This window comes from Scyliorhinus torazame, chromosome 13 (genome assembly GCF_047496885.1).
Source record: "Scyliorhinus torazame isolate Kashiwa2021f chromosome 13, sScyTor2.1, whole genome shotgun sequence".
In the NCBI taxonomy this organism is placed as follows: Eukaryota; Metazoa; Chordata; class Chondrichthyes; order Carcharhiniformes; family Scyliorhinidae; genus Scyliorhinus; species Scyliorhinus torazame.
The window spans coordinates 116,683,991-116,710,682 of record NC_092719.1 but is presented as its reverse complement, the minus strand read 5'-3'; the positions used below and the strand labels follow the sequence as shown (position 1 = coordinate 116,710,682).

The 26,692-nt window shown below is 50.7% G+C and overlaps 1 protein-coding gene across 1 annotated transcript; it reads left to right on the top strand.

The window, feature by feature from the left end:
• The first annotated feature begins 5,597 nt into the window (after positions 1-5,597).
• vhl (von Hippel-Lindau tumor suppressor) lies at positions 5,598-24,886 on the top strand. Its single transcript, XM_072472090.1, has 3 exons — positions 5,598-5,836; positions 18,985-19,122; positions 24,056-24,886. Exons 1-3 carry the CDS (start codon positions 5,635-5,637, stop codon positions 24,238-24,240), a joined length of 525 nt encoding a protein of 174 aa, XP_072328191.1. The 5' UTR covers positions 5,598-5,634; the 3' UTR covers positions 24,241-24,886.
• The last annotated feature ends 1,806 nt before the right edge of the window (positions 24,887-26,692 follow it).

Below are 26,692 nucleotides of genomic sequence, written 5' to 3'. Positions count from 1 at the left end.
TTAAAATTTCTGTATTGTTATTGTTGCGTTTGCTTTGTAAGAGGGGAAAAATTGTTGTTTGGGAAAAAATTTTCAATAAAACATTTATAAAAAAAAAAAAAAGTCCTGCAGCTGGAACCAGAATGGAGGCAGCGCAGGAGAGCATCCACTTTTATACGGCGCCTGCTGGGAGGAGCCAGCAGGCTGGGATTTACTGTATTAACTGTAGTACAGTGGCAGTACCGTAATACACGTAGTGTGTGACCAGTGGTGTTTACCACACAGTATAAATCATACTTAGATTTGATCCTCCATAATGTATCACCTTGCATTTGTTCGGATTAAACTCTATCTGCCATTTCAGTGTTCAAGCCTCCAATCTAACTATATCCTGTTGTGTCCTCTGACAATCTTCGGCACTATCAGCAACTCCGCCAATCTTCGTGTCATCCGTAAACATACTAATTAGACCACCCACACTTTCCTCCAGATCATTTATATATACTACAAACAACAGAGGTCCCAGCACAGATTCCTGCGAAACACCAGTAGCTACAGATCTTCATTTTGAAAAACACCCTTCCACTGCTACACTCTGTCTTCTATAAATAAGCCAGTTCTGTACCCAATAAAACAAATTACTGTGGATGCTGGAATCTGAAATCAAAGAGAAAATACTGGAAAATCTCAGCTGGTCTGGCTGCATCTGTAGGGAGAGAAAACGTTTTGAGTCCAGATGACCCTTTGTCAAAGGTTTGGGGAAGGTGACCTGTGGTCCAAGATGAGTCTTTGGGTGGGGGAGTTCAGCGGGGAGACTTCTTCACAGAATACAGAGGTTGGGGTGTGGGGTCAGTGGGAGGAGCCTTTGGGCACGAGTTGCCACGCTGCAGGTAGTAATGCTGGTAAACGGAAGTGAGGTGGGGAGAAGGCCGGGAGATTGGCAGTAGTGGGGGGGGGGGGGGGGGGGGGAGAGAGAGAGAGAGAGAGAGAGGGGGGGGAGGGGGCTGTCAGGGGGTGGGGGGGGATTGCGAAGTGGTGAGTTTGGAGAAGAAACATGGTCAGATACAGAGAAAAGGTTAACTTGGATGGGCCAGGTACACGTTGAAATTAACAGGGGCAGAGCCGAAAGGGGGAGATGGCGGATGGTCGAGGGGAGTGGAGACGTAAGCCGCCGGTATGGCTGATGACATGGAATGTGCGAGGACTCAATGGACCGGTCAAAAGATCTCGGGTCTTTGCGCACCTCAGGAATTTAAAAGCAGAGGTGGACATTCTGGATGGGCATTCTGTACAGGGCGGACCCGGGGTAGGAGAAGAGGGGACATGGGGCAGTTCTTAGACGAATTGGATTTTCCACAGTAGGAGGTGGAGAAGAGGCCAGCGTGAGAGGAGCTCTTGGGGCTGAGGGAAGTACTGGACAGTATAAGGGGTATGAAGTCGGGGAAGGCCCCAGAGCCCGATGGTTACCCAGCAGAATTTTATAAGGAGTTCGCGACAGACCTGGCGCCATATCTCTTGGGGGCATTTAATGAGGCTTTGGAGATGGGGGAGCTGCTGGAGACGATGATGCAGGCAACGATCATATTGATACCAAAGAAGGGGAAAGATATTTGGAACGTGCATCATAAATACATGCGTGAAAGTGCTGGCTAAGTTGGTGGCGGGAAGGATGGAAGGATATGTCCCAGGGGTGGTTGTGGAGGACCAGACAGGTTTTGTAAAGGGCAGGCAGATTTCTAGTAATACAAGGAGGCTGTTAAATGTGGTCATGACCCCATAGAGAGCTCAGGTACCGGAGGCAGTGGTGTTCATGGACGCGGAGAAGGCATTTAACCGGGTGGAGTGGTTGTACCTGTTTGAGATCCTGGGAAGGCTCAGGTTTGGGCCGAAGTTTGTGGCACCAAAGACGAATGTGCGGACCAACGACATGGGTTCATGGAACTTTGAACTGCACAGGAGACCAAGGCGCGGTGCCCGCTGTTGGCGCTATTGTTTGCGCTAGTGTTAGAGCCTCTGGCAATGTCCTGTTGGGGAAGTTGGGGTGTGATGGAGATCACACTGTCTGCAGAATTCGGTTTAGAATAAGGACACGTATCAGCATCAGAAATTAATACATCAAGTATTTTAATTAAAAGTAGAATAAAACCACTTCACCAGAAAGGTCTTTCAAAAGTCACCATGAGCTGCAAAAAACTTTAGCTGACACCTAGGATCATTAAGCCATCCCAGGCAAATGCGGGATAAGGAAGATCCTTGAATTGACAGCCCGTAAATTCTTTAAATTACCTTTCTGCAATTATAACCATAAACTAGACTAGGGAAGGATTACTAGAAGATAGCAACTAGAATAAATTAACAAACTTCTTTCTTAGCTATATAACTTTTGACACTTAAGATAACACCATTCAGAAACGTTGCTGTCTGAACATCTACATATTTAAGAAACTTGACACATTGAAAATAGACAGAAGTAGAAATGTGTTTCAAACAATTCCCTGTCCGACCATATATCTTAGACACCTGACATTCAAGTAGACACCAAGAACATTAAATCACATATTGTTGATAAGCCACAAACCTGACCATTTGGCTATAGGAAATTACCCAGTATCAAAGATAAGATACAGGAAAATCCCTTCACTAAATAGGGGAAATTATGTATAAAAAGAGGAGCAGTTTTGCAGGACTGGCACTCACTCTGTCCTGCTAAGAGTGCAGCCAAAGTTCTGTTCTTCCGCCTGTTACGTCAAACAAAGACCATCGTGGTTTTTGTAAGTATGTTTCTATTAAACTTCTTAGAAATGTATTAGAAATTGATATGAGATACTTTAGGATTTCCATGTTCAGATATATCTTTCTCTTAGAGAAGTTAGTTTGTTAGCAGATAACAAAGGACTGTTAACTGATTTATATTTTTAACAGATAACTAAGGACTGTTAATCAATTTATATTTTGAACTCTGCAATTCTATATGTATCAATTGAGAATATTTTATAATAAAAATACTATTAGAATTTAAACTGTGCAGTCTTACTCTCAATAAGTTTTAGATCCTAGATACTCATTTAGGAAATCTTAAATGACAAAGATCCACGATCGACAGAGGTAAGTGGTTTTAGTTATGAGTGAAGTGTTCCCAGTGAACGAGTTGGGTTGACGAGCTAACCTAGGGGGGGTTACCATTCAAGGTGGCCAGAGACAGGTTTAGATAGCTGGGGATTCAGGTAGCGAGGGAATGGGCGATGCTTCATAAATGGAATCTAACAAAGCTGGTGGAGGAGGTTAGGGAGGATCTGAAGAGGTGAGACACATTGCACCTGACTCTGGCAGGGAGGGTCCAGGTGGTGAAGATTAACATTTTGCCAAGGTTCCTGTTCATATTCCAGACACTTCCGATCTTTTTACCGAAGGCCTTCTTTCAAAAACTGGATATGATTATCTCAGACTTTTTATGGGCAAGAAAGGTGCCAAGGGTTAAGGGGACGCTGTTACAGATGCAGAGGCAGCAGAGAGGGTTGGCATTGCCGAACCTGCTACACTATTACTGGGTGGCTAACGTGGAGAAGGTGAGGTGGTGGTGGGAAGGAGAGGGGGCAGAATGGGTTAGGATGGAGGAAGAGTCCTGCAGGGGGCCAAGCTTGAGGGCTATGGTGACGGCGACATTGCCAATGGCACCAAGGAATTACGTGGAGAGCCCGGTGGTGCAGTTCACAGTAAAGGTCTGGAACCAGCAGAGGAGGCATTTCAGGATAGAAGGGATGTTGGTGTTGGCGCCGCTTTGTGAAAACCATGATTTCCGAGCCGGGGGGTGGGGGGGGGGGGGGTTAGTGGGGCTGGTTAAGGTGAGGGATCTGTATCTAGAAGAGATATTTGCCAGTATAGAGAAACTGAAGGAGAGGGTAGAGCTCCCAAGAGGAAGTGAGTTCAGGTACCTTGAGCGGAAGATTTTGAAAGTGTTTTCCAGGTTACTGAGGTACCCTGTTGGAGCGATTGTTGCTTCCGGATGTGGAAGGGGAGGGCAGGGTTGGAGACACATATGAGTGGCTGGGAGAGCAGTGAGGCGAGCAGGTGGTAAAGATTAAGGAGAAGTGGGAGGGAGGGGAGATAAACTGGGAAGTATGGAGTGAGTCGCTACGGAGGGTAAATGTGACCTTGTGCGCAAGTGTGAGCCTGATACAGTTCAAGGTGGTACACAGGGTACATATGACTCCGGCAAGAATGAGTGGGTTCTTCCAAGGGCTGGCAGATGTTTTTAGAAGTGTGGGCGGGCACCAGCGAATCACACATATATATTCTGGGGTTGCAAAGTTGGAGAGATTCTGGGTGGGAGTGTTTGCAGCGCGAACCAGGATAGTGTGGGAGGAGCTGGAGCCGGGATATCGGAGAAGCCGGAGCTGACGGAGGGGTGGAAGGCCGATGATGTGGCCATCATCTCTCTGATTGCCCGGCGATGAATTATGTTGAAGTGGCGGTCTGCAACGCCGCCGGGGGTAGCAGCCTGGCTGGGGGACTTGTATGGCTTTCTTTGGCTGGAAAAGGTCAAGTACAAATTAAGGGGTTCAACGGAGGGCTTCGAGGCAAGATCGAGGATGTTCGTGGCGTGTTTGAGGAGTTGTTCGTCACGGGGAGTGGGGAGTGGTTGAGGGGGGAGGGAGGAAGGGGTGAAAAAGTGAAAAAATTTGTTCAAACTGTATAGTTGTATTAGGGAGTTTGCTCCCTGAATTGTTTCTGTTTTGTCGCCTTTTATATAAGTTTGGAATAAAATACATTTTTTAAAAAAGAGTCTGCACCAACCTTTCGAATGAGCAGTGTGCCTATTTACGATTGTCCCATAACCTAACCTCAATCCAGGGGCAATTTAAGGACAATCCCCGCACTTCTTTGGACTGTGGGGAGGAAACTGGAGCATCCGGAGGAAATCCACGCAGACATGGGAGGACGTACAAACTCTACCCAGTCACCCAAGGCCGGAATTGAACCCGGGACCCTGGCGCTGTGAGGCAGCAGTGCTAACCACTGTGCCACCGTGCCATCTCAGTGTCTGAGCTTCAATAATTTCTAATCATAGTTCAATACTCCTTGGAATTTCTGAAGCTAGCATATGACACTTCAAACTATGGAGTTGGAGCAGTGATTGGCCATGTCCTGGATGATAGTCAAGAGGAGCCCATAGCATTCGCGTCATGTACTCGGCCACGGAGAGTTATTCCAGAGCCAGTTAGTGTGCTCTTTCAGAGGGCCGGTTGCGACTCGATGGGCTGAATGGTCTCCTGCAACTCTAGGGAATTCTGTACTTTCATTGTCAACTGGCCACCCCAGCTCAATCCAATTAAACAGGAGCATAATGATTGACATGGCCACTGACCAGTCAGCATTGAGAGGCTGGCCGCTGTGTGTGTGAAATTACGATGGTAAATGTCAATCAGCCCATTCACACGGTTCCGACCAATCAGAGACCGAGTTCCATTAATGGGCGGGTACAGCCAAGTCCAGCCAATCAGAGCTGTTCCTGCTACTCCTGCCCAACCAATCAGTACGGTTCCAGTCCGAATCAGCCAATTGGCGCGGTCCCAGCCTGCCAGTTCCAGCCAATCAGTGTAGTCGCAGCCGGCTCAGCCAATGCGGTTTGAGTGGCGCAGGGAGTGAAGTGCAGCCATGCCGGAGAATGTGGAGGCCGAGGCCGAGAGCCTGGGCCTGGGACGGCTCCGCTCCTACCACAGCCGCCACCAATCGTTCGTCACCTTCTATAATTGCACAGGCCGCAGTGTCCGGCCCGTTTGGATCAACTATCGCGGGGAACCCGTCCCGTACGCCAAGATGGAGGCACACAGTGACCGCAGGATGAACACATTCCTGGGTGAGAGGGGCAGCAGGCTGGGGTATTGGGGTTTGAGGTGGGTGGCGGGGTACTAAAGTAGGTGGGTATTGGGGTTTTCAGGATGTGTGTATTTGGGTATTTAGCTATTCCGTTGGGTGAAGTAGTCTCCTGCCCCGCCGCCTTTTTTGTATAAGATGTTTTATTCCAAATGTAAGCAATAACAGCAGCACATCCACATATTGCAATAAAACAGAGTGAACAGTTTGTACATTCTTTTCCCCCTGATAATCCCCCCCCCCCCCCCCCCCCCGCAACGAACCACTCCTCAGATATTGTCAGGAATGACCCACCATACCTCAAAACCCTCTTTTTTTAATGAATGTTTTAATTGGATTTTAAACAAAGTATATTTACCTTTATGTACACAGAATAAGATATATATTATATATATTATATATAAGAATTCCCGTAACAGCCTCCCCGAACAGGCGCCGGAATGTGGCGACTAGGGGCTTTTCACAGTAACTTCATTTGAAGCCTACTTGTGACAATAAGCGATTTTCATTTCATTCAAGAGACGGGCACACAAACATACCAAAAAAATAAAATAATAAAGAAATAAAAAATAAAATAAAATAGCTTGTAAGGTATTATGCACCAGCTCAACAGCAGCAACTCTGTACAATTGCCAAAATTATTTACAACACATAAGTAGGCATCTGTTTGTGGGGGGTGGGGTGGAGACTGGGGAGGTAGATATACATTTGGGTGCCGGAGAAACAATTACAGAGGGCAATACTCAATGGGTCTGGTGCTGATGTTGTCACTTGCTTCTCCCGGACGGACTTTGCTGCCGTTCACCTCCGCTTCAGCCGTTCGTCCCGTCTTTCGCCTGGATTTTCCTTGCTCTCTGTTCCTGTAGATGCCAAGTTTGTTATCGTGTCCCCCCCCCCCCCCCCCCCCCTGCTCACTGATTCTCCTCTATTCCCTGTCTCTTCACTCTTTCCCCCACCCCTGCCCCCCTCCTGTGGTTCGCCTTTCTCTCCTCTTAGGTTCAGCTGTCTGTCTGTCCCCCCCCCCCCCCCCTGTCTATCTCTCCCTCTCATACTTTGGCTACTTTCCCCTGATTCTTGGCTACCTAGCTATTCTTCTACTTGTTCGTTGGCCACAAACAGGTCTCGGAACAATTGGGTGAATGGCTCCCATGTTCTGTGGAAGCCGTCGTCTGACCCTCGGATGGCAAATTAGATTTTCTCCATTTGGAGAGATTCTGAGAGGTCGGACAGCCAGTCTGCAGCTTTGGGTTGGTGCTGCTGACCACCAGCTGAACAAGATTCTACAGCGGGCGATCAAGGAGGCAAAGGCAAGGGCGTCCGCCCTCCTCCCATGGTTGGCCGGGCCTCCTGGGCACCGTTCACATCTATCCTCCATCTCTGGGAAGAACCTACTCATACGGGTTCTTGTTAAGTGGGCTCTATGTAGCACTTTTAGTTGTGTCAGGCTGAGCCTTGCGCACGTGGAGGTGGAGTTGACCCTATGCAGTGCTTCGCTCCATATTCCCCACCCTATTTCAATCCCCAGGTCTTCCTCCCATTTCTTTCTTGTTGCGTCCAGTACGGTGTCGCCCTTTTCTACCAGTCGGTCATACATGTCGCTACGGTTCCCTTTATCTAGGATGCTTGCATCCAGTAACTCTTCCAGTAATGTCTGTCGTGGCGGTTGTGGATACCGCCTTGTCTACTTTCGTAGGACGTTTTGAGTTGCAGGTACCTTAGCTCGTTTCCCCTGGCTAGCTGGAATTTCTCTGTCAATTCATCCAGTGTTGCGATCCTGTCGTCCGTGTATAGGTCCCTGACTGTCTGTGTCCCGCTGTCCTGTCCCCACTTTTTAAAGGTGGTGTCAGTCAGCGCTGGTGTGAACCTATGGTTGTTACAGATTGTTAGTTCCAGGATTGGAGGGTGGCTATCACCAACGGCTGCTGGAGTGTTTTTTGGGTGGGGATGGGAGTGCCGCTGTAGCGAGGGCCCGGAGGGAGGTTCCCATGCAGGAGGCCTCTTCCGCGCGCACCCACTCGGCTTCTGGCTCTTTGATCCATCCCCTTATTCGCTCGGCCGTCGTGGCCCAGTGGTAGAATTGTAGGTTTGGGAGAGCTAGCCCCCCCCCCCCCCCCCCCGAACGCCATGATTAGTTTGTCTATTGCTTTAAAAAAGGCCTTGGGGGTGTAGATCGGGATGGATCGAAGTAGGAAGAGGTACCTGGGCAGTACCTTCATTTTGATCGTCTGGACTCTCCCCGCGAGGGAGAGTGGGAGTGTGTTCCATCTTTGCAGGTCCTTATTCACTTCCTCTGTCAGACTGGTGAGGTTCCATTTGTTGATCCCTTTCCAGTCATGGGCTATTTGGATCTCCAGGTAGCGGAATTTGTGTCGGGTTTATTTAAACAGCAGTCCCGTTAGTGCTGCCTTCCCTACCGGGAAGATCACGCTTTTGCTCATGTTGAGTTTGTAGCCCGAGAAGGTGCCAAACTCTTTCAGAAGCGCGATGATTCCATCAATGCTGCTTTATGGGTCCGAAATGTAGAGGAGCAGATCATCTGCATAGAGTGAGACTCTGTGCTCTCTGCCGCCCCTTCGGATCCCCCTCCAGCTTTTTGCTGCTTTGAGCGCAATTGCTAGTGGCTCGATCGCTAGAGCGAACAGCAGCGGGGACAGTGGGCATCCTTGTCTGGTGCCCCTGTGCAGCTGGAAGTATTGAGAGTTGATGTTGTTGGTCCGTACGCTCGCCATGGGAGCGTTGTATAGGAGCTTTACCCAGGAGGTGAACCCTGTTCCAAGCCCGAACCGCTCCAGTACCTCTGTGAGGTATTTCCATTCGACCCTGTCGAAGGCCTTTTCTGTGTCAAGGGAGACGATCACCTCTGTTGTTCTCTCCCCGGAGGGGGTCATTATCACGTTCAGCAGGCGCCTGGAGTTCGAGGTAAACTGTCTACCTTTGACAAAGCCCGTCTGGTCCTCTGCGACCACCTCTGGCACGCAGTCCTTCTAGCCTTTTGGCTAGGATTTTGGCCAGTATTTTGGCATCTGCATTCAGCAGTGAGATGGGTCTGTATGACCCACATTCCATTGGATCTTTATCTTTCTTAGGTATCAGCGAGATTGAGGTCTGTGCTCGTGTGACTGGCAGTGTTCCCTTGGCCAGCGAGTCTGTGATACACCTCCTGCAGGTGCAGGGCCAGTGCTGTCGCAAATCTTTTGTAGAAGTCCGCCGGGAACAGGTCTGGTCCGGCGCCTTCCCCGTCTGCATGGAGCTAATGCTGTCCATGATCTCTCCCAGTGCTAATGGTGCTTCCAGGCCCCGTTTTCTGCCCTCCCCCACGACTGGTATGTCCAGTCTATCAAGGAACCATTTCATCCTGAACTCTGGATTGGGGGCTCTGAGATGTACAGCCCTTGGTAGAAGGCCTTGAAGGTTTTGTTGATCTTTTCTGGTTCTGTTTCTAACGTGCCTCTGATATCCCTGATTTGTGAAATGTCTCTGGTGGGCTGCCTGCTTTCTCAGCTGGTGTGCCAACTGGCGGCTGGCTTTGTCCCTGTGTTCGTATAGGGTCCCACGTGCCTGGCGGAGTTGGTGCACTGCTTTCCTAGTGGAGAGCAGATCAAAGTTCCTTTGTAGCTCTTTCCTCTCCGCCAGGAGCTCTACGGTCGGGGCCTCGGAGTATTTATGGTCTACCTCCAGTATGGAGTCGACCAGCTGCTGCCTAGCCGCCCTTTCCTCCCTATCTCTTCGCGCTTTGAAAACGATAATTTCCCCTCTCAGTACGGCCTTTAGCGCTTCCAGAACGTGGAGGGTGAGACCGCCCCATTCTGGTTGTTCTCCGTATACTCTGCTATGGCCTGCGATATCTTTTCGTTGAAGGCCTTGTCAGCTAGTAGGGCAATGTCCAACCTCCATGTGGGGCGTTCTGCTCTGCCCGTCTCCAGCCTCACGTCCATGTAGTGTGGAGCGTGGTCTGATATCACAATTGCGGAGTATTCCACTTTGTCTATCCCCACAAGCACCGATTTCCCCACACAAAGAAGTCAATTCTGGTGTATACGTTGTGCACTGGGGAGAAGAAGGAGAATTCCTTCTCCCCTGGGTGGGTGAACCTCGAGGAGTCCACCGCTCCCATCTGTTCCATAAAGTGATGGAGTTCCCTTGCCATGCTTGAGACTTTCCCCATTTTGGGGCTTGATCTGTCTGTCTTTGGGTCCTGTACACAGTTGAAGTCCCCCCATGATTAGTCGATGCGTCGCTATGTCAGAGAATTCTGCCATGGTCTTTTTGATGAAGCTCGTGTCGTCCCAGTTGGGTGTGTACACGTTAACTAGTACTACCGGTAGGCCCCGCTGACCATGACGTACCGTCCCCTTGGACCGTAACCATCTTTGTCGCCCCAAACATCGTCCTCTTGCCGATCAGTATTGCCACCCCCCTGGCCCTTGTCCCATAGCAGGAACGGTAGGTTTGTCCCACCCAGCCCATTCTTACCCACAGTCGGGTCCTGCTCTCTCAGCTGTGTCTCTTGGAGGAAGACTATGTCGGCCCTCCTATTTCTTAGGTGGGTGAGGACTCTGGATCTTTTCACTGGGCCGTTGAGTTCCCTTAAGTTCCAGGTGACTATCCTGGTGGGGGCCTTCCCATTTGCAGGTTTTGTTTTGCCTGGCCCAGCGCAGGATTGTTTCCCTGTCTTGATACCAGTGCAGTTTAGCTATAGCTGCCCTCAGGTGGTCCCCTACCTTGGGCTTTGGGAGCAGCGCTTCTGGTGTGCTCTGTCCCTTTCTGAGTTGGGGAAAGTTTTCCTCCCCGCTAAGTTACCCAGTTACGGGGTCGATCTTTACTGCTGGCTTGGTCCCTGCTTTTAATCCGGGCCGCCGCTCATCTTACCCTGCGTTCTCCTGCCGTGCGGGGGGGGGGGGGGGGCGGGGGGGGGGGGGGGGGGGGGGGGGGGGGGGGGGGGGGGGGGGGTGGGCGGATCGCTCTGCTCCCGAGCCAGGTCTCCCACTTTAATTGCGCTTTGGAGTCCGGGTTCTTCTTTGTCCCCACTCTCTTGTTGCGGGGGGCCCAAACAGACAAATTTGCGCACTTGGATGCAAGTTCTCGGCGAGCAGCGGGATGCAACTTTGTTCCCACCCAGGAGCTCCTCCACCCGCGACCACTCTCTTCCCCCCGCCGCAAGCCAACTCCCTCAAAGCCCTCTTCTGACCCCCACTTTAAGGAAAACTTTTCTTTTTTTAATACATTTAGAGTACCCAATTAATATTTCCAATTAAGGGGCAATTTAGTGTGGCCAATCCACCTACCCTGCACATCTTTGGGTTGTGGGGGCGAAACCCACGTAAACACAGGGAGGTGTGCAAACCCCACACGGGCAGTCACCCAGAGCCAGAATCGAACCTGGGACCTCGGCGTCGTGAGGCAGCAATGCTAACCACTGCGCCACCGTGCTGCCCTAACTTAATCTTTTCTAACCGGAGAAACTGATACAAGTCTCTCAGCCAAGCCACAATCACCCGGTGAATCTGTTGCTGGACAATAGCGAGGCGAAGGCTGTGACATCGACCCCTTTCCCCTCCAGCAGCACCGGCACCTCCGAAACCCCCAAAATCACCACCATGGGGTCCAACTTCACCTCGGCTCTCGCTATCCTCGATAAGGTCCCAAACACCCGCCTCACAGAAACTCTCCTAACATCTCACAACCCCAAAACATGTGAATATTATTTGCCGGCCCTGCCCACATTTCTCACATCCATCCATTACCCCTGGGAAGAACCGAGTCATGTGTACCCTGTGCACCACTTGAAACTGAATCAAGCTCATTCTAGCACAGAAGGAAGTTTTAAACATTGGTCCCCACACCCGCCTGCAGCTCCGGCCAGTTCGACATGCCAAATATGGCTTCTAGGGGATCAGGCTCCACATTCACATACAGAACCCCCGAGATTGTGCTGAAAACCGTTCTCCAAAGCCTTTCCGGTTTCAGGCAGGCCCAAAACATATGCACATGATTCGCAAGGCCCTTCCCACATTGCTCATAGACATCCTCGACCCCCTCGAACAGCCGGCTCATCTAGACTTTGTACGGTGCGCCTGTAAACCAACTTCAGCTGTATTAGCCCCAGCCTCGCACACTAAGTTGAGGTATTTACCCTCCGCAGCACCTAGCACCACAATCACTCCTCCAGCGCCTCCCCAAACTCTTCCTCCCATTTTACTTTATCCCCTCCATAGACACCCAATCCTCCTCCAATCTTCAGCGTGGCCATCACCACCGGACTCGCAGAGTACTTCCCTGTGGCCATCGGAGTAGCGCCATTGCCAGCACCCGCAACCCTGACCCCTACATAAGCCCGTCTCCATCCTTACCCACAGAGCCCCCACCTCCTCCATTCCACCCCTGAATCTTCTCTGCGTTCGGCATCCAATAATAATACATCAAATTTGGGAGGCCCCCCCCCCCCCCCCCCCCCTCCGACTGCCGTCCCCTCTGCAGTTTCACCTTCCTAATCCTTCCTTGCCCAAACAAACAAGGGGATCTGGATGCCCACCCCTCCTGAAAAATGCCTTGGGCAAAAAGACCAGCCGGCACTGAAATAGAAACAAAAATTGTGCAAAAATATTTGTCTTTGCTGCCTGTACCTGGCCCACCAATGACAGAGGGAGATTGTCCCACCTCAGCAGTCAGCCTTCACCCTCCCCACCAAGCTAGTGAAATTCGCCTTCCGGAGACCTGCCCAGTCCCGGCCCACCTGCATCCCCAGATACCTAAAGTGAGACTCTGCCTGACGAAATGGCAGCCCCACCAGTTTTCAGGGTTCAGTTTGTACCCTGAAAACTTCCCAAATCTCTGAAGCAACCCCATTATGCTTGCCGCCAAAGAGCTTGGCTCTGAAATATGCAACAAGTAATCCGCTTATAAGGACAACCCAATGCTCCATTCTTCCCCCCCCCCCCCCCCCCCCCCCCCCCCCCCAATTTTCCCCTTGCACAACCCCAAGCTCCTCAGCACAATGGCCGAAGGCACTATAGCAAATGCAAACAGAAGGGGGAACATGGGGCATCCCTGCCTCGTACCCCGGTGCAATGCAAAGTACCCCAAATTCATATTATTTGTGCGCACGCTCACCATCGGCTCCTTATATAGCAGCTGCACCCACGCCACAAACTTCGGCTCAATCCTAAATTTCTCCAATACCGGCATCAAACAACTCCACCCGATCAAGTGCTTTCTTCGCATTTAATGCCACCACCACTCCGTCTCCCTTCCTTCTGCCGGAGAAAGCACCACATTCAACAGCCTCCTCACATTCGATGACAACTGTCTGCCCCCATCTGATCCTCTCCAATCACCTTCAGAAGGAATCCCTCCAACCTTAACACCAACACCTTTACCAATATCTTGGCGTCCACATTCAGCAGAGATATGGGGCAAAATTCTCCCGAAACGGCGCGATGTCCGCCGATTGGCGCCCAAAACGGCGCAAATCAGTCGGGCATCGCGCCGCCCCAAAGGTGTGGAATGCACCTCATCTTTGGGGGCCGAGCCCCAACCTTAAGGGGCTAGGCCCGCGCCGGACAAATTTCCGCCCCGCCAGCTGGCGGAAAAGGCCTTAGGTGCCCCGCCAGCTGGCGCGGAAATGACATCTCCAGGTGGCGTATGCGCGGGAGCGTCAGCGGCCGCTGACGGCATTTCCGCGCATGCGCAGTGGAGGGAGTCTCTTCCGCCTCCGCCATGGTGGAGACCGTGGCAAAGACGGAAGGGAAAGAGTGCCCCCACGGCACAGGCCCGCCCGTGGATCGGTGGGCCCCGATCGCAGGCCAGGCCACCGTGGGGGCACCCCCCCGGGGCCAGATTGCCCCGCGCGCCCCCCCCCCCCCCCCAGGATCCCGGAGCCCACCCGCGCCGCCTTGTCCCGCCGGTAGGTAGGTGGTTTAATCTACGCCGGCGGGACAAGCATTTTAGCGGCGGGACTTCGGCCCATTCGGGCCGGAGAATTGCGGGGGGGGGGGGTCCTGCCAACCGGCGCGGCGCAATTCCCGCCCCCGCCGAATATCCGGTGCCGGAGAATTCGGCAACCAGCGGGGACGGGATTCACGCCAGCCCCCAGCGATTCTCCGACCCGGCGGGGGGTCGGAGAATCTCGCCCATGGGCCTGTACGATCCACTGAATCCTTGTCCTTCTTAAGCAACAACGAGATCTAGGCCTGCCCCTTCGTTTGTGGCAAAACACCCCTGTCCGTCGTGTCGTCGAACGTTCCCACCACCAGCTTATCCTTAAACCTTTTATAAAATTCGAGTGGGAGCCCATCTGGCCCCACCACCTTCCCTGCCTGCATTTACAGGGGAGGCAGTGTTGTGGTGGTATTGTCGCTGGTCTAGTAATGCAGAGACCCTGAGTCATGCTCTGGGGTCCTGGGTTTGAATCCCGCCTTTGCAGATGGTGAAATTTGAATTCAGCAAAAGTCTAATGATGACAATGAAACCATTGTCGATTGTCGTAAAAACTTATCTGGTTCACTAATGTCCTTTAGGGAAGGAAATCTGTCGTCCTTGCCTGGTATGGCTTCCATGTGACTCCAGACCCACACCAATGTGGTTGACTCTTGAATATCGTCAGGGATGGGCAATAAATGCTGGTCCAGCCAGCGACGCCCACGTGAACGAATAAAAGAAAAAGCTCCGATCTGCCTATAGCTCCACATCCATCCACCACCCTGGCTTCTGGGCTGCCCCCTTCTCTAATGCCACGCCCATCCAATGCGGAGTCTTATCCAAGATCACAATTGCCAAATACGCTGCCCTCTTAAATCCCCCAACTGCGCCTTTCCCACCACAAAAAAGGCAATCATTGCGAAAACCTTGAACACTGGGAATAAAAATGAACATTCCTGGCCCCTCGGATGTAAAAATCTACATGGGTCCACCCACCCCATCTCCCTCATGAGCCCGGTAAACGCTTTTGCCCCGCCCCCCGGGGTGAGCGAGCGCGGCTGGGACCTGTCCACCCTCTGCTCCAGCACTGTGTTCCAATCCTCCCCCAAAATCAACTGATGATTATCCAGATCCAGAATGACACGAACCTTGCATCGTCCCAATTGGGGGGCCATGTACGCTTATCATCCTCCCCTTGAAAGCACCCGTAAAAGATCACGTAACTGCCTCCTTGATCTGTCACCACCTTCTCCATCTGGAACCTCACCTGCTTACCCACCACAATCGGCACCACCAAGCCCTGCTATCAAACCCCGAATGAAACACCTGATTCATCCATCCCTTCGTGAGCATCATCTGGTCCATCATCCTTAAATTGGTCTCCTGCAGCATCACCACATTGGCTTTTAAACTTTTCAAATGTGCAAAAGCTCTCGCTCTCTTCACCGGTCCCCCTAACCGCCTCGTGTTCTAGGTCACCATTCTGGCCAGGGGTCTCTCACCTGGCCGGCCATGGTGTGAGTGGTCGCACATTTGGTGGCTCCCTCTCGTGGAGTTTTTTTTTTAACCTTTTCCCTGGTTAACGGCAAAAAGGTGCAGGAGAGTGAGTAGAAGAGATTTACCCTCTGGTGTATGGAGATGAGGGCCAGAAGCAGTCGCAAAAGAGGGGATCAGACTGCAAATGTTGATGCGGTGCGTGCGGCGCTGGTGGAGGTGGTGGAGGGTAAGGGAGTGGCTCTGTGGTCAACAGAGCAGCTGGTGGGCTTCCTGAATTAGGGTGAGGGGGTGGGGTACGTAGGGTGCTCCCCGACGAGGCTGATCAAGTGGAACGTGCGAGGATTGATTGGGCAGGTCAAGAGGGCCCATGTGTTTGCACGTTTAAAAAGATTAAAGGTGGATGTTGCCATGCTACAGGAGACTCACCTGAAGTTGGGGGACCAGACTAGACTGAGGAAGGGATGGATAGGGCAAGTATTTCATTCGGGATTGGACTCTAAAATGAATGGGGTGGCGATTTTGAGCAATAAGCGGGTGCCGTTTGAAGTGGGAAGTATAGTGGTGGACTCTGGGGGAAACTGGAGGCCATTGGTGTCAGTGAACATCTGTGCCCTGAACTGGGACGATATTGAATTTATGAGACATGTGCTGGGGAGGCTCCCTGACCTGGACTCTCATCGGTTAATTATGGGGGCGGGGACTTCAATACATTCCTGGATCCAAGGCTGGACCGGTCGATGTCGGGGAGGGTGTCGGCAACAGCTAAGGAGCTCCGGGTGTTCATGAAGCACATTGGGGGGGTGGATCCGTGGAGATTTGGGAGACCGAGAGCGAAAGAATTTTCATTCTACTCACATGTGCGCAAGGTGTACTCCTGAATAGACTTTTTTGTGTTTGACAAGACGTTGGCAGGGGTGGTTGATATTGAGTATTCGGCAATAGTGGTGTCAGGTACCCCGCAGTGGGTGGACCTATGAGTAAGCAAGGTGGGGGCGGGGAATGTGGGACTGTTAGCGGAGGAAGAGATGTGTGAGCGAGTGAGGAAGGCCATCCGGGGATATGTGGAGTTTAATGACACGGGGGAGGATTTGGCCGATAAGGTTCGGGAGCCACTAAAGGCAGAGGTCTGGGACAGTTTATTTCGATTCGGGCACATAGGGAGAAGGTGGAGCAGGCGGAGATAGAGAGGCTAGTGGAGGAAATCCTGCAGGTGGACAGGAGATATGCGGAGGCCCTCGAGGCGGGGCTGCTAAAGGAATGGCAGAGGCTGCAGGTGACGTTTGGGCTATTATCTACGGGTTAGGCCGTGGGGGGTGAGAGGGGCGGTATATGAGTATGGGGAGAAGGCAAGCAGGATGCTAGTGCACCAGTTGAGGAAGCAGGAGGCGGCGAGGGAGATTGGGAAAGTGATGGACATCGGTGGGAGTACGGTTTTGTACCCGGTGGGGGTGAACAGGGTGTTCAGGAACTTCTGTAGTACGTTGTACAAGTCGGAACCCCCAGCTGGGGAGGAGAAGGGTATGGTGCGGTTTCTGGAAGGGTTGGAGTTCCCGAAGGTTGATGAGGAGTTGGTGGAGGGCCTGGGGGCCCCAATTGGGCTGGTAGAAATAGTGGAGTGGTTGGAGGCGATGCAATTGGGTATGGCTCAGGTGGACGGGTACCTGGTGGAATTCTACAAGAAGTTCTCCGGCACGGTAGCACAGTGGTTAGCACTGTCGCTTCACAACGGCAAGGTCCCAGGTTCGATTCCCGACTTGGGTCTGCGCGGAGTCTGCACGTTCTCCTTGTGTCTGCATGGGTTTCCTCCGGGTGCTCCGGTTTCCTCCCACATTCCAAAGACGTGCTATTAGGTTATTTGGACACTCTGAATTCCCCCTCAGCGTACCCGAACAGGCGCCGGAATGTAGCGACTAGGGGCTTTTCACAGTAACTTTATTGCAGCGTTAATGTTAGCCTACTTGTGACAATAATAAAGACTAGCTAACTAGGGGATCGCTGCAGGGGTTTGCTCGGGGGTGGCAGCAGTTCATCGACTTATTTGAGAAAAATTAGGCTGTCAACTCGGGGGGGAGGGGGGGGCGGTGGCGAGTAAGGACAGGAGAACTAGTGGCAGGGGGCTTGGGAAGGTGGTACTGTTTATGTAAGCCATGTTGGCTGGGGTTTGTCACTGCGGGAGGGGGTTGGTTATATTGTTTTGTTCTTGTTGAAACCTTGATGTTTAGAACTGTTAAAATTATGACTGCCTCGATAAAATGTTTTCTAAAAAAAGGCTTTGCTGGGTATAGTACTCCGAATCTCACTCTGCTACCATACAGTCCAAAGACCGCTTGCCAACTCTGCCCTCAGCTCTTGGTATATGTGTATCCCAATGCCTTCCCACTTCCCCTCTCGTTAGTGCTTCGCCCAGCTCAAAACCTCTTTCACATGATAGCTGTGGAATCAGACTGTGACCCTCCCTTGGTGGCTCATTCACTTTCGGCTTCGGCATAAACAACCGATGTGCCCTGTCCAACTCGTAGCGGGAGGGTTCTTCCCCCTCCCCCATCATCTTTGCAAACATCTTTGCAAAGTACTCGGCCTCAGGCCCTCCACTCCCTGGGGCAGACTCACGATCCTCATATTTTGACTACTCGACCTGTTCTCCAGATCCTCCACCTTGGTTCTGAGCTCTTTGTTGACCTCTGCAGCTCCTCACCCATCGATGTGAACTCACTGTGCTGCTACGATGTCTCCTCCACCCCCTTCAACTTCTCTCCTTGCTCCCGCACCTCGACCAACATCTTCATCATTACCGCCTTTACTGAGGCAATCGCTTCATCCACCCACTCTTTAAGCAAAACCGTCATCTCCCTCCGATGTACCTCCAAATGCTTGGAAAACATCCTTTCAAACTCCACCGATATTACCTTGGTCGGAGTTTCCACCGTGAGGGGAGCGGCCCCACCTGATGACCCAGCCCCTGCCATCTTTCTTCCTGCAGGACTCTCAGCAGCACTTTTGCTCGCCCCTGCTTTCCAGAACTCTTCTTCTGGGACTTCGACATTCCACAACCTCCTCATGACTTCCCACACCAACTCATCCGAAAACTACCCCTGAGACCGGGCACAAAAGTCCTACAATTCCTTGCCGCTCAGCTGACGCCCAAAGAGCCATTGCCAAGGGCTCAACCGCCTACGTAAACAACAACGGCAACAGCGGGCACCCCTGTGCCTCGCTCCCCTGTGCAACCCAAAATACCTCATACTCATCTCATTTGATTGAACGCTAGCCACTGGGACATATACGAAAATTGAACCCACCCCACAAATTTTGGTCTAAACCCAAACCTTCCCAGAACTTCAAACAGGTACCTCCATTCTACCCAGTTGAATGCCTTCTCCGCATCCATGGACACAATCGCCTCTGGCTCCTGTGCCCCTGATGGAGTCATAATTACATGTTACTGGAGAGTTGCCTCCCCTTCACAAAACCCACTTGGTCCTCAGAAACCACCTCCGGGACGCACCCCTCCAATCTACACCTCAACACATTCGCCAGGACTTTCACGTCCATATTTAGCAGCAAAGTGGGCCTATAGGATCCACACTCCAGTAGGTGCTTCCTCTTGTTCAGGATCAACAAAATCAACTCCTGTGCTAACATAACTGGCAACTCCCCATGCCTTGTTTACTTCTGAAGTATTGCTTTGTTTAATCTGCCTTATTTGGTATTCCTCAGGTCACCCCTGGATGTTCCGTGATGCGATTTCTGATGACCGACTTCTTGTCAATGGATATGAAGTCTTTGTACCGCCTCCTGGGCAGGTTAATGAAGCTGGACAACCTCGATACATCATGGTTAACATCACCATACCAGGTAACCGGTGCTCCTCTAATGGGCATGGAAGCTTATTATGTTCCCACTACAAACCCTCCCGCTGGCTCAATGGCAGCAGTCATGCCTGACCTGGCAGTGTCATAAACATCATTTTTCAATTTTAGTTTGTCCACCTTAGCTAGTCTCGTTTTGGATTCTGGACATGTCTTCAATACAGAAGGAATTTGGAGCCTGTGTTCCCTCTCCAGGTGAGGGCAATATCACTTGTATTCCTCAGATGGCCTCTCCCTTTTTCCCTTTACAATTACCTCCATATGCTTGCAAAATAAGAATGACCACTCCCCCAATGCTGTCACAAGCAGTGAGCAGAAGGGGGAGAAAGCATTGGCTTCCTGGCACTTTAGCTCTGCATTTATGGATAGGTTTGCAGTAGATATGGAATTAGCTGTTGAAGGAGCCACTTCATCCAAGGAGTTGAATCTAAGTTTTTTTTTTTCCCTGAAAATATTTTAATTCAGCTTTTAACATTTTATACATAAAACAAAACAATGCAAAATGTCAAGAGCCTCAGAGACACCCCCCCCCCACTCCACTGACCATTTCCCCAAACCTCAAAGAAACCCCCCCCCCAACCATGCCCCTGCCCTTAGCAGCTGACGGTAACCAGCTCTTTAAAGTGTAGAATCAACAGACCTCATCTCTTGTGGAACCCCTCCATCGCCCCCCTCAAAGTAAACCTAAGTTCTCCAAATAGAGGAACTCCATCAAGTCCCCAAGCCACACTGAGATACAGGGCGGAAAGGCTGACCTCCATCCCAACAGGAGCCGCCTGCAAGCAATCAGCAAGGCGGAGGCTAAAACATCTGGCCCCGTTTCCGTCTGCAGCTCCGGCAAGTCTGACACACAAAATATTGTCCCCAGGGGACAGGGCTCCATATCTACGTGCGGGATCGCCGACATGCTCCTGAAAAACGACCTCCAAAATTTCTCCAACTTCGGGCAGGACCAGAACATATGTACGTGGTTGGCAGGCACTCTCCCACGCCACTTGCAAGCTTCACCTCCTTAAACACCCGGCTCATCCTCAAATCCTTTAGGTGTGCCCTGTGCACCATCTTAAACTATATTAACCCCTGCCTCACACTGAATGTTAAGGCATTCACCCTCCACAACACCTACACCAAAACCTCTCCTCCAGCACGACACCCAACTCCTCCTCCCACTTGGCTTGAACCCCCTCCAGCGATGCCATATCATAGAATCCCTACACTGCAGAAGGAAGCCATTTAACCTATCGAGTCTGCACCGGCCCTTTGAGAGAGTACCCTACTTAAGCCACACCTCCACCCTATCCCGTAACCCGGTAACCCCACCTAACCTTTTTGATACTAAGGGGCAATTTAGCATGGCTAATCCACCAAACCCACACATCTTTGGACTGTGGGAGGAAACCGGAGCACCCCGAGGAAACCCACACAGTCACCTGAGGCTAGAATTGAACCCGGGTACCTGGAGCTGTGAGACAGCAGGGCAAACCACTCCTTCTACAAAATCTTCTCATAAATCTAAGAAGTACTAACCCCCCCCCCCCAAACCCTATCACCGACAACACACCCTCCAACAATGAGGAGGGCAGTGTCACCGGAAACATTGGGGAAACCTTTTTTGCAACGTCCCAAACCTGCATATACTTAAAGGTCCCCCCATCCCCAGCGCGGAAACCCAAACTTCTCCGTCAACTCCTCCAAACTCGCAAACAGCCCTTCCAAAAATAAGTCCTTCATTTCCATCACACCCTGCTCCTCCCATTCCCAAAAACCTAGCATCCAGCCTCGTCGCCTCAAACACGTGATTTTCTCGGACCGCCATCAACTTCAACCCTGCCGCCAACTTAAAATGCTGCCGAAATTGCCTCCATGTCTTCAGCGTGGCCACCACCCAACGGACTACTCGAGTATTTCTTTGGAGCAAATGAGAATGGCACCATTGACAGCGCCGACAAACCCAGCCCTCTGCAAGAGCCTGCCTCCATCGCCGCCCAATAGTAATACAACAGATTTGGAAGTACTAACCCCCCGACTGTCTTTCCAATCCTCACCACCTTACCTACCCAAACAAACAACAAAATCAACCGTTTCTCCCCCATAAAAACACTTTTGGCAAAAAGACCAGTAGCACTGGAATAAAAATAAAAACCGCGGCATCTTTACCACCTGTACCCGGCCTGCCAATGATAAGGGGAGGCTGTCAAATCTCAACAAATCTGCCTTGACCAGGCCTACCCACCTGGCTTGTAAAATTCAACTTGGAGCCAGGCCCAGTCTCGAGCCACTTGCACCTCAAGTACCTAAAGTGAGTAGTCAGCACACAAAACGGTAATCCCACCCCCCAAGCCAGCTCCCGATCCCTGGACAAGAAATACAAAAAAACTTGCTCTTTTCTAAATTCAGTTACTATCCCGAAAAGCCCCAAAAAATATACAATAAAAGATTGTTGGCATACAGGGACACCTTATGCTCCACCACCCCCCTCACTATCTCCCTCCACTTATCTGAATACATCAGCGCAATAGCCAAGAGCTCTATTACCAGCGCAAACAAGAAGGGGGACATGGGGCATCTCTGCCTCATTGTTCCTATACAGCTGAAAATGTCCCAAGTTCACCTCATTCGTACGAACACTCGCCTTCGGCTCCTTGTATAACTATTTGACCTTGTTTAACAAGCGTCACACATTCAAGGACAACTGCCTACCTTTACAAACCCTGTCTAATCCTCCACAATTACCTGTGGAAGACAATCTTCCAACTCAGCGGCAACAGCTTGGCAAGAATCTTGACATCCAGGGCGCCACGGTGGTGCAGTGGTTAGCACTGCTGCCTATGGCGCTGAGGACTCGGGTTCGATCCCGGACCCAGGTCACTGTCCGAGTTTGCACATTCTCCCCGTCCCCATGTCTGCGTGGGTTTCACCCCCACAACCCAAAGATGTGCAGGGTAGGTGGATTGGCCACACTAAATCGCCCCTTAATTCGAAAAAAATAATTGGGTACTCTAAATTTATAAAAATAAAAGAATCTTGGCATCCACATTTAACAGGGATATTGACCAATACGACCCACACTCCACCGGATCCTTCTCCTTTTTTAACAACAGCGAAACAGATGCCTGCTCCATCGTGTCCAGGAGTGCTCCCTTAGCAACTGCGCTCTCAAACATCTCCACCAACAGCACCAACCTATCCAAAAACTTGTTATGGAATTCCACCGGGTCCCCATCCGACCCCGGTGCTTTACCCGTCTGCATGTACCCTATCGCCGACCAAATCTCCTCAATCCCCTATGATTCCTCCAACCTTACCCTCTCCGACATTAGGACCCCCTCCGCCCCCACGATGTCCCTCATATCCGACTCATCCTCCAGGGGCTCCGACCTGTACAACCTTTTATAAAACTTCTCAAATGCCCTGTTCACCTGCTCCAGCGCCACCACCAACCCCTTCACTCCATCATGAACTTGAACAATTACTCAACAGGTCGCCTGCCGGCAGAGTTGTCCCGACAACAAGCGACTGGCCTTTTCCCCCTGTTCATATGTTACCCCCTTCACCCACCTCAACTGATATGCTGCTTTCTCTGTAGACAAAAGATCAAACTGCGATCGTAGTTCCTTTCTACTGATCAAAGGTTCTGGAGTGCAATCTTCTGCATACTTCCCATCAACTTCCAAGATTTCATCTCCCTGCCACTCCTCTCCTGCCTCCCTATCCATCTGCGCCCTATGCAAGATGATGCTGCCCCTTACGACCACCTTCAGCGCCTCCCAAACTACCAACGACGAGACCTCCTCATTCTTATTGAACCCCACATAAACACTAATCACCCCCCCCTCCCATCCTCGCACAAAAACTCTGATCTGCAACAGCCCCACACCCAACCTCTATGCTGGCCTCTGCACAGCCCCTACTCAAGGATCACAACCACCAAATGTGGAACTTGATCCAAAATGACAATCTCCGAGTGTTCCACTTTCATCACCTCCGACAGCAACGACTTCCCCATGAGAAAGAAATCAGTCCTTGAGTATAAACTATGCACTGGGTAAAAAAAGGAATACTCTCTACCCCCTGGACGTAAGAACCGCCACAGGTCCGCTCTCTCCCCCCCCCCCCACCCCTCCATCTCCTTCATAAATTATGCCAACCCCCCCCCCAAATGCGCGTGGCTTAGACCGACCTATCTGTGGATAAAACACACTTTATTTATTTATTTATATTTAGAGCGCCCAATTCATTTTTTTCCCAATTAATGGCCAATTTAGCCTGGCCAATTCACCTACCCTGTACATCTATTTGGGTTTGTGGGGGTGAGACCCACGGAGACACTGGGAGAATGTGCAAATACACGGACAGTGACCCAGAGCCGGGATCAAACCTGGGTCCTCAGCCGTGAGACAGCAGTGCTAACCACTGTGCCAACGTGCCGCCCTCAACACTGTATTTAAATCCTCACCTAAAATTGATTGATGCATATCCAAATCTTGCCACTTCACCGGTGCCCTCAACCCTGGCCCAATCCACGTTGCTATTCTCTCTCTCTCTCTCTCTCTCTCTCTCTCTCTCTTCTCCCCTCTCCCCCACCACTCTTATCAGTCATGACCAGACTCCTGGCCCCGCCCCATGAGCGCGCCCAGACCCTATCCCTAGTCACCATCAGCCAGCTACACTCTCCCCCTGCCCTTCCAAGACACCCCAGCCATTTCCTCTCAAAAACACTTCTCTCTGCATACTCTTTGCCTCCACCCCCATCCGTATATGTTTTTTTCCCCTCATTTCTGCTATTACGATAAACAGGAAAGGAGTATGATATAATGATCTGGTTGAGGAGAATTAAACTCTACAATCCTTTTCTTCATTTTCTGTCAATGAACACATTTGGATAATGCTTTGCTCTGATGGCGATTTTCTTTGTTCAGTTTACACACTAAAGGAGAGGTGCCTGCAAGTGGTGCGGAGCCTCGTGAAGCGAGAGGATTACAGAAACCTGGAAATTGTTGGATCGCTTTACGATGACCTGGAGGATCGGCCACGGGTCCTGAAAGATCTTCAACGACTTCAGCAGCAGCTGGCTGAGACTGAGGAGACCTTTGAAGCCGACTAACCTGGAGCTCCCTCGCGCTACCTCCATTTTCTTTGCCCTTCCATCTCCCTCCCCGGCACCCCAGATCGAGACTTGTAAATTGTATAAAGCCAAGCTGAAAGTGCCCCATCTATATGCAGGAGCAGGATGGACCACATCAGTTTTAAATGTGGTGAATGAACAGTGACTGCACAGTGTAAAGCTGTGAACAAGACTTTGTTCCAATCATCTAAATGATTCGACATATATTGTGCTGTAAATTTATAATTTTTCTCCATCTTTTTCTTCCTTGGACCAAACAATTACTTTTTTCAAATCACCAAAGTGCTGTAATGATCCCCCTCCTCGTCTCCCGTCATAGTTCTGCAAGTGAATACAGCACTTAGTGTGTTACTGGACATCAAGATCCCAGACTTTGTGTGCTTGGTTTGCTAATCTCAACATTGGGTGCTGCAGTTGATCCTGGTTACCAGTGAGCTAGAGAGAGGGGAGCAGAGTCAGCAGATGATGCTGGGGTGACTCGTGGGGGTGTGTGTAAGATCCATTCCACATGAAGGAGATTGTACTGGATGAGCAGTCTGGTGACAAACTTGTGTTCATAATTCTAGTTCTGCTTTCCCTGGGAATTACACCCAAGTGTAGTCTAACCATGTTCTATACAGGTTTGATATAACTCCTCAATTATTACCGTCTAGAAGTGAACCCCAGTGCTATTTATAAAATGGCTGTTAACCTGCATCACTACTTTTAGTGATTTGTGTACCTTTACCTCCATTCAAACGCTTATTTTCCAAGGAATGTGTGGCCTCCTTATTTTCCTCACATTTAACTATATATTGAAGTTAATCTGCCAATTAGACACCCAATCTGGAGTTTGTTAATATCTCCTGAAGGGGGTTGGTTAACTCAGTTGGCTGGACAGCTGGTTCGTGATGCGGAGCAACGCCAACAGCGTGGGTTCAATTCTCGTGCCGGCTGAGTTTATTCTTTTTTAATATAAATTTAGAGTATCCAATTATTTTCCCCCAATTAAGCGGCAATTTTAGTGTGGCCCTGCACATCTTTGGGTTGTGGGGGTGAGACCCACGCAAACACTGGGAGAATGTGCAAACTCCCAGAGAGTGATCTGGGGCTGGGATCGAAGCCGGGACCTCAGCACAGTGAGGCAGCAGTGCTAACCACAGTGAGGCAGCAGTGCTAACCACTGTGCCCCCGTGCTGCCTCGGTTGAGGTTATTTGTGAAGATCCCACCTTCTCAACCTTGCCCCTTGCCTGAGGTGTTACACCATCACCAGTCGGCTCTCTCTCAAAAAGGTGAGAGCGGCCAATGGTCCTCGGGGGACAATGGCAACTTCTATTTTCATATTTTGTTAGTCTTTTTCTATTCAGCGCCATTCCTCCGCCCACATACACAACTTGCCGTCCTCTGCCAATTTTGAAATGGTATTTCTGGTTCATGTTCAAGCTGGTTCTGCAGATTGAGGACAAATGTGGCCCCAGCATTGATCCTGGTTCAGGATCACTTCCCACCTGATGCTTTGTGGCTCGATGAGGTTTATTTGCCATGTTGTGACACATCTTGCCCCACCAGTACTTTGGCAATAAATAGCTATTCTTTAAATGTGAGGCCAGATAGTGTTTTAGCAAAATATTCAATCATGGATGCTAGATCTGTGGCACTGAGGTCATTACTAACTCCAGACTTACTGAGCCTAACAAAAATGGAACCACCATCTTCATAACACAAGCCTTGCCATGAAGTACTGGCAGACCGATGGCACCATTTCATTCTATCTATTTATAGATAACTGCACCTGTTATATCTGTACATTGAATCCTTGTATATATTTTATATGTTATTAAATGTATGTTATTCACATGTATAGTGTGTTCATTATGGTGGTTCTAAGACAGTACTCCAATGATGCTGCCACATTGTAAAGTCAGGATTCTTCTCCAAGAAGAATCTCTCTGATCGCAGAGCTTCATCAAACGAAAATACAGGACTTGGCAATGGCCCTGACATTGAACCCGTGTCACTGTATTCGGAGGAATCTCATACCGATCACTTCCTGGGTGGGGATTTTGACACCGACCAGTCTCTGGGTAGGGTTGGGGGTCTAACGCTAACCAGATTTTTGGTTAGTTGGGGAGCGGGTGGTCTGACACTGACCAGTCCCTGGGTTTGGGATCTGACACTGACCACTCTCTGGGTTGGGGGTCTGTCATTGACCAGTCTCTGGGTTGGGGGGGGTCTGACATTGACCAATCCCAGGGTTGGGGGTCTGACATTGACCAGTCTCTGGGTTGAGGGTCTGACACTGACCAGTCTCTGGGTTGGGGTTCTGACATTGACCAGTCTCTGGGTTAGGGCCTGACACTGACCAGTGTCTGGGTTGAGGATCTGACATTGACCAGTCTCTGGTTTGGGGTCTGACATTGACCAGCCTCTGGGTTAGGGTCTGACACTGAC

Coding starts and splice junctions, on each gene's coding strand:
- vhl (XM_072472090.1), top strand. CDS start 5,635: ATGCCGGAGAATGTGGAGGCCGAGGCCGAGAGCCTGGGCCTGGGACGG. Junction 5,837..18,984: donor CAGGATGAACACATTCCTGG/GTGAGAGGGGCA, acceptor GGTATTCCTCAG/GTCACCCCTGGATGTTCCGT. Junction 19,123..24,055: donor GGTTAACATCACCATACCAG/GTAACCGGTGCT, acceptor TTCTTTGTTCAG/TTTACACACTAAAGGAGAGG.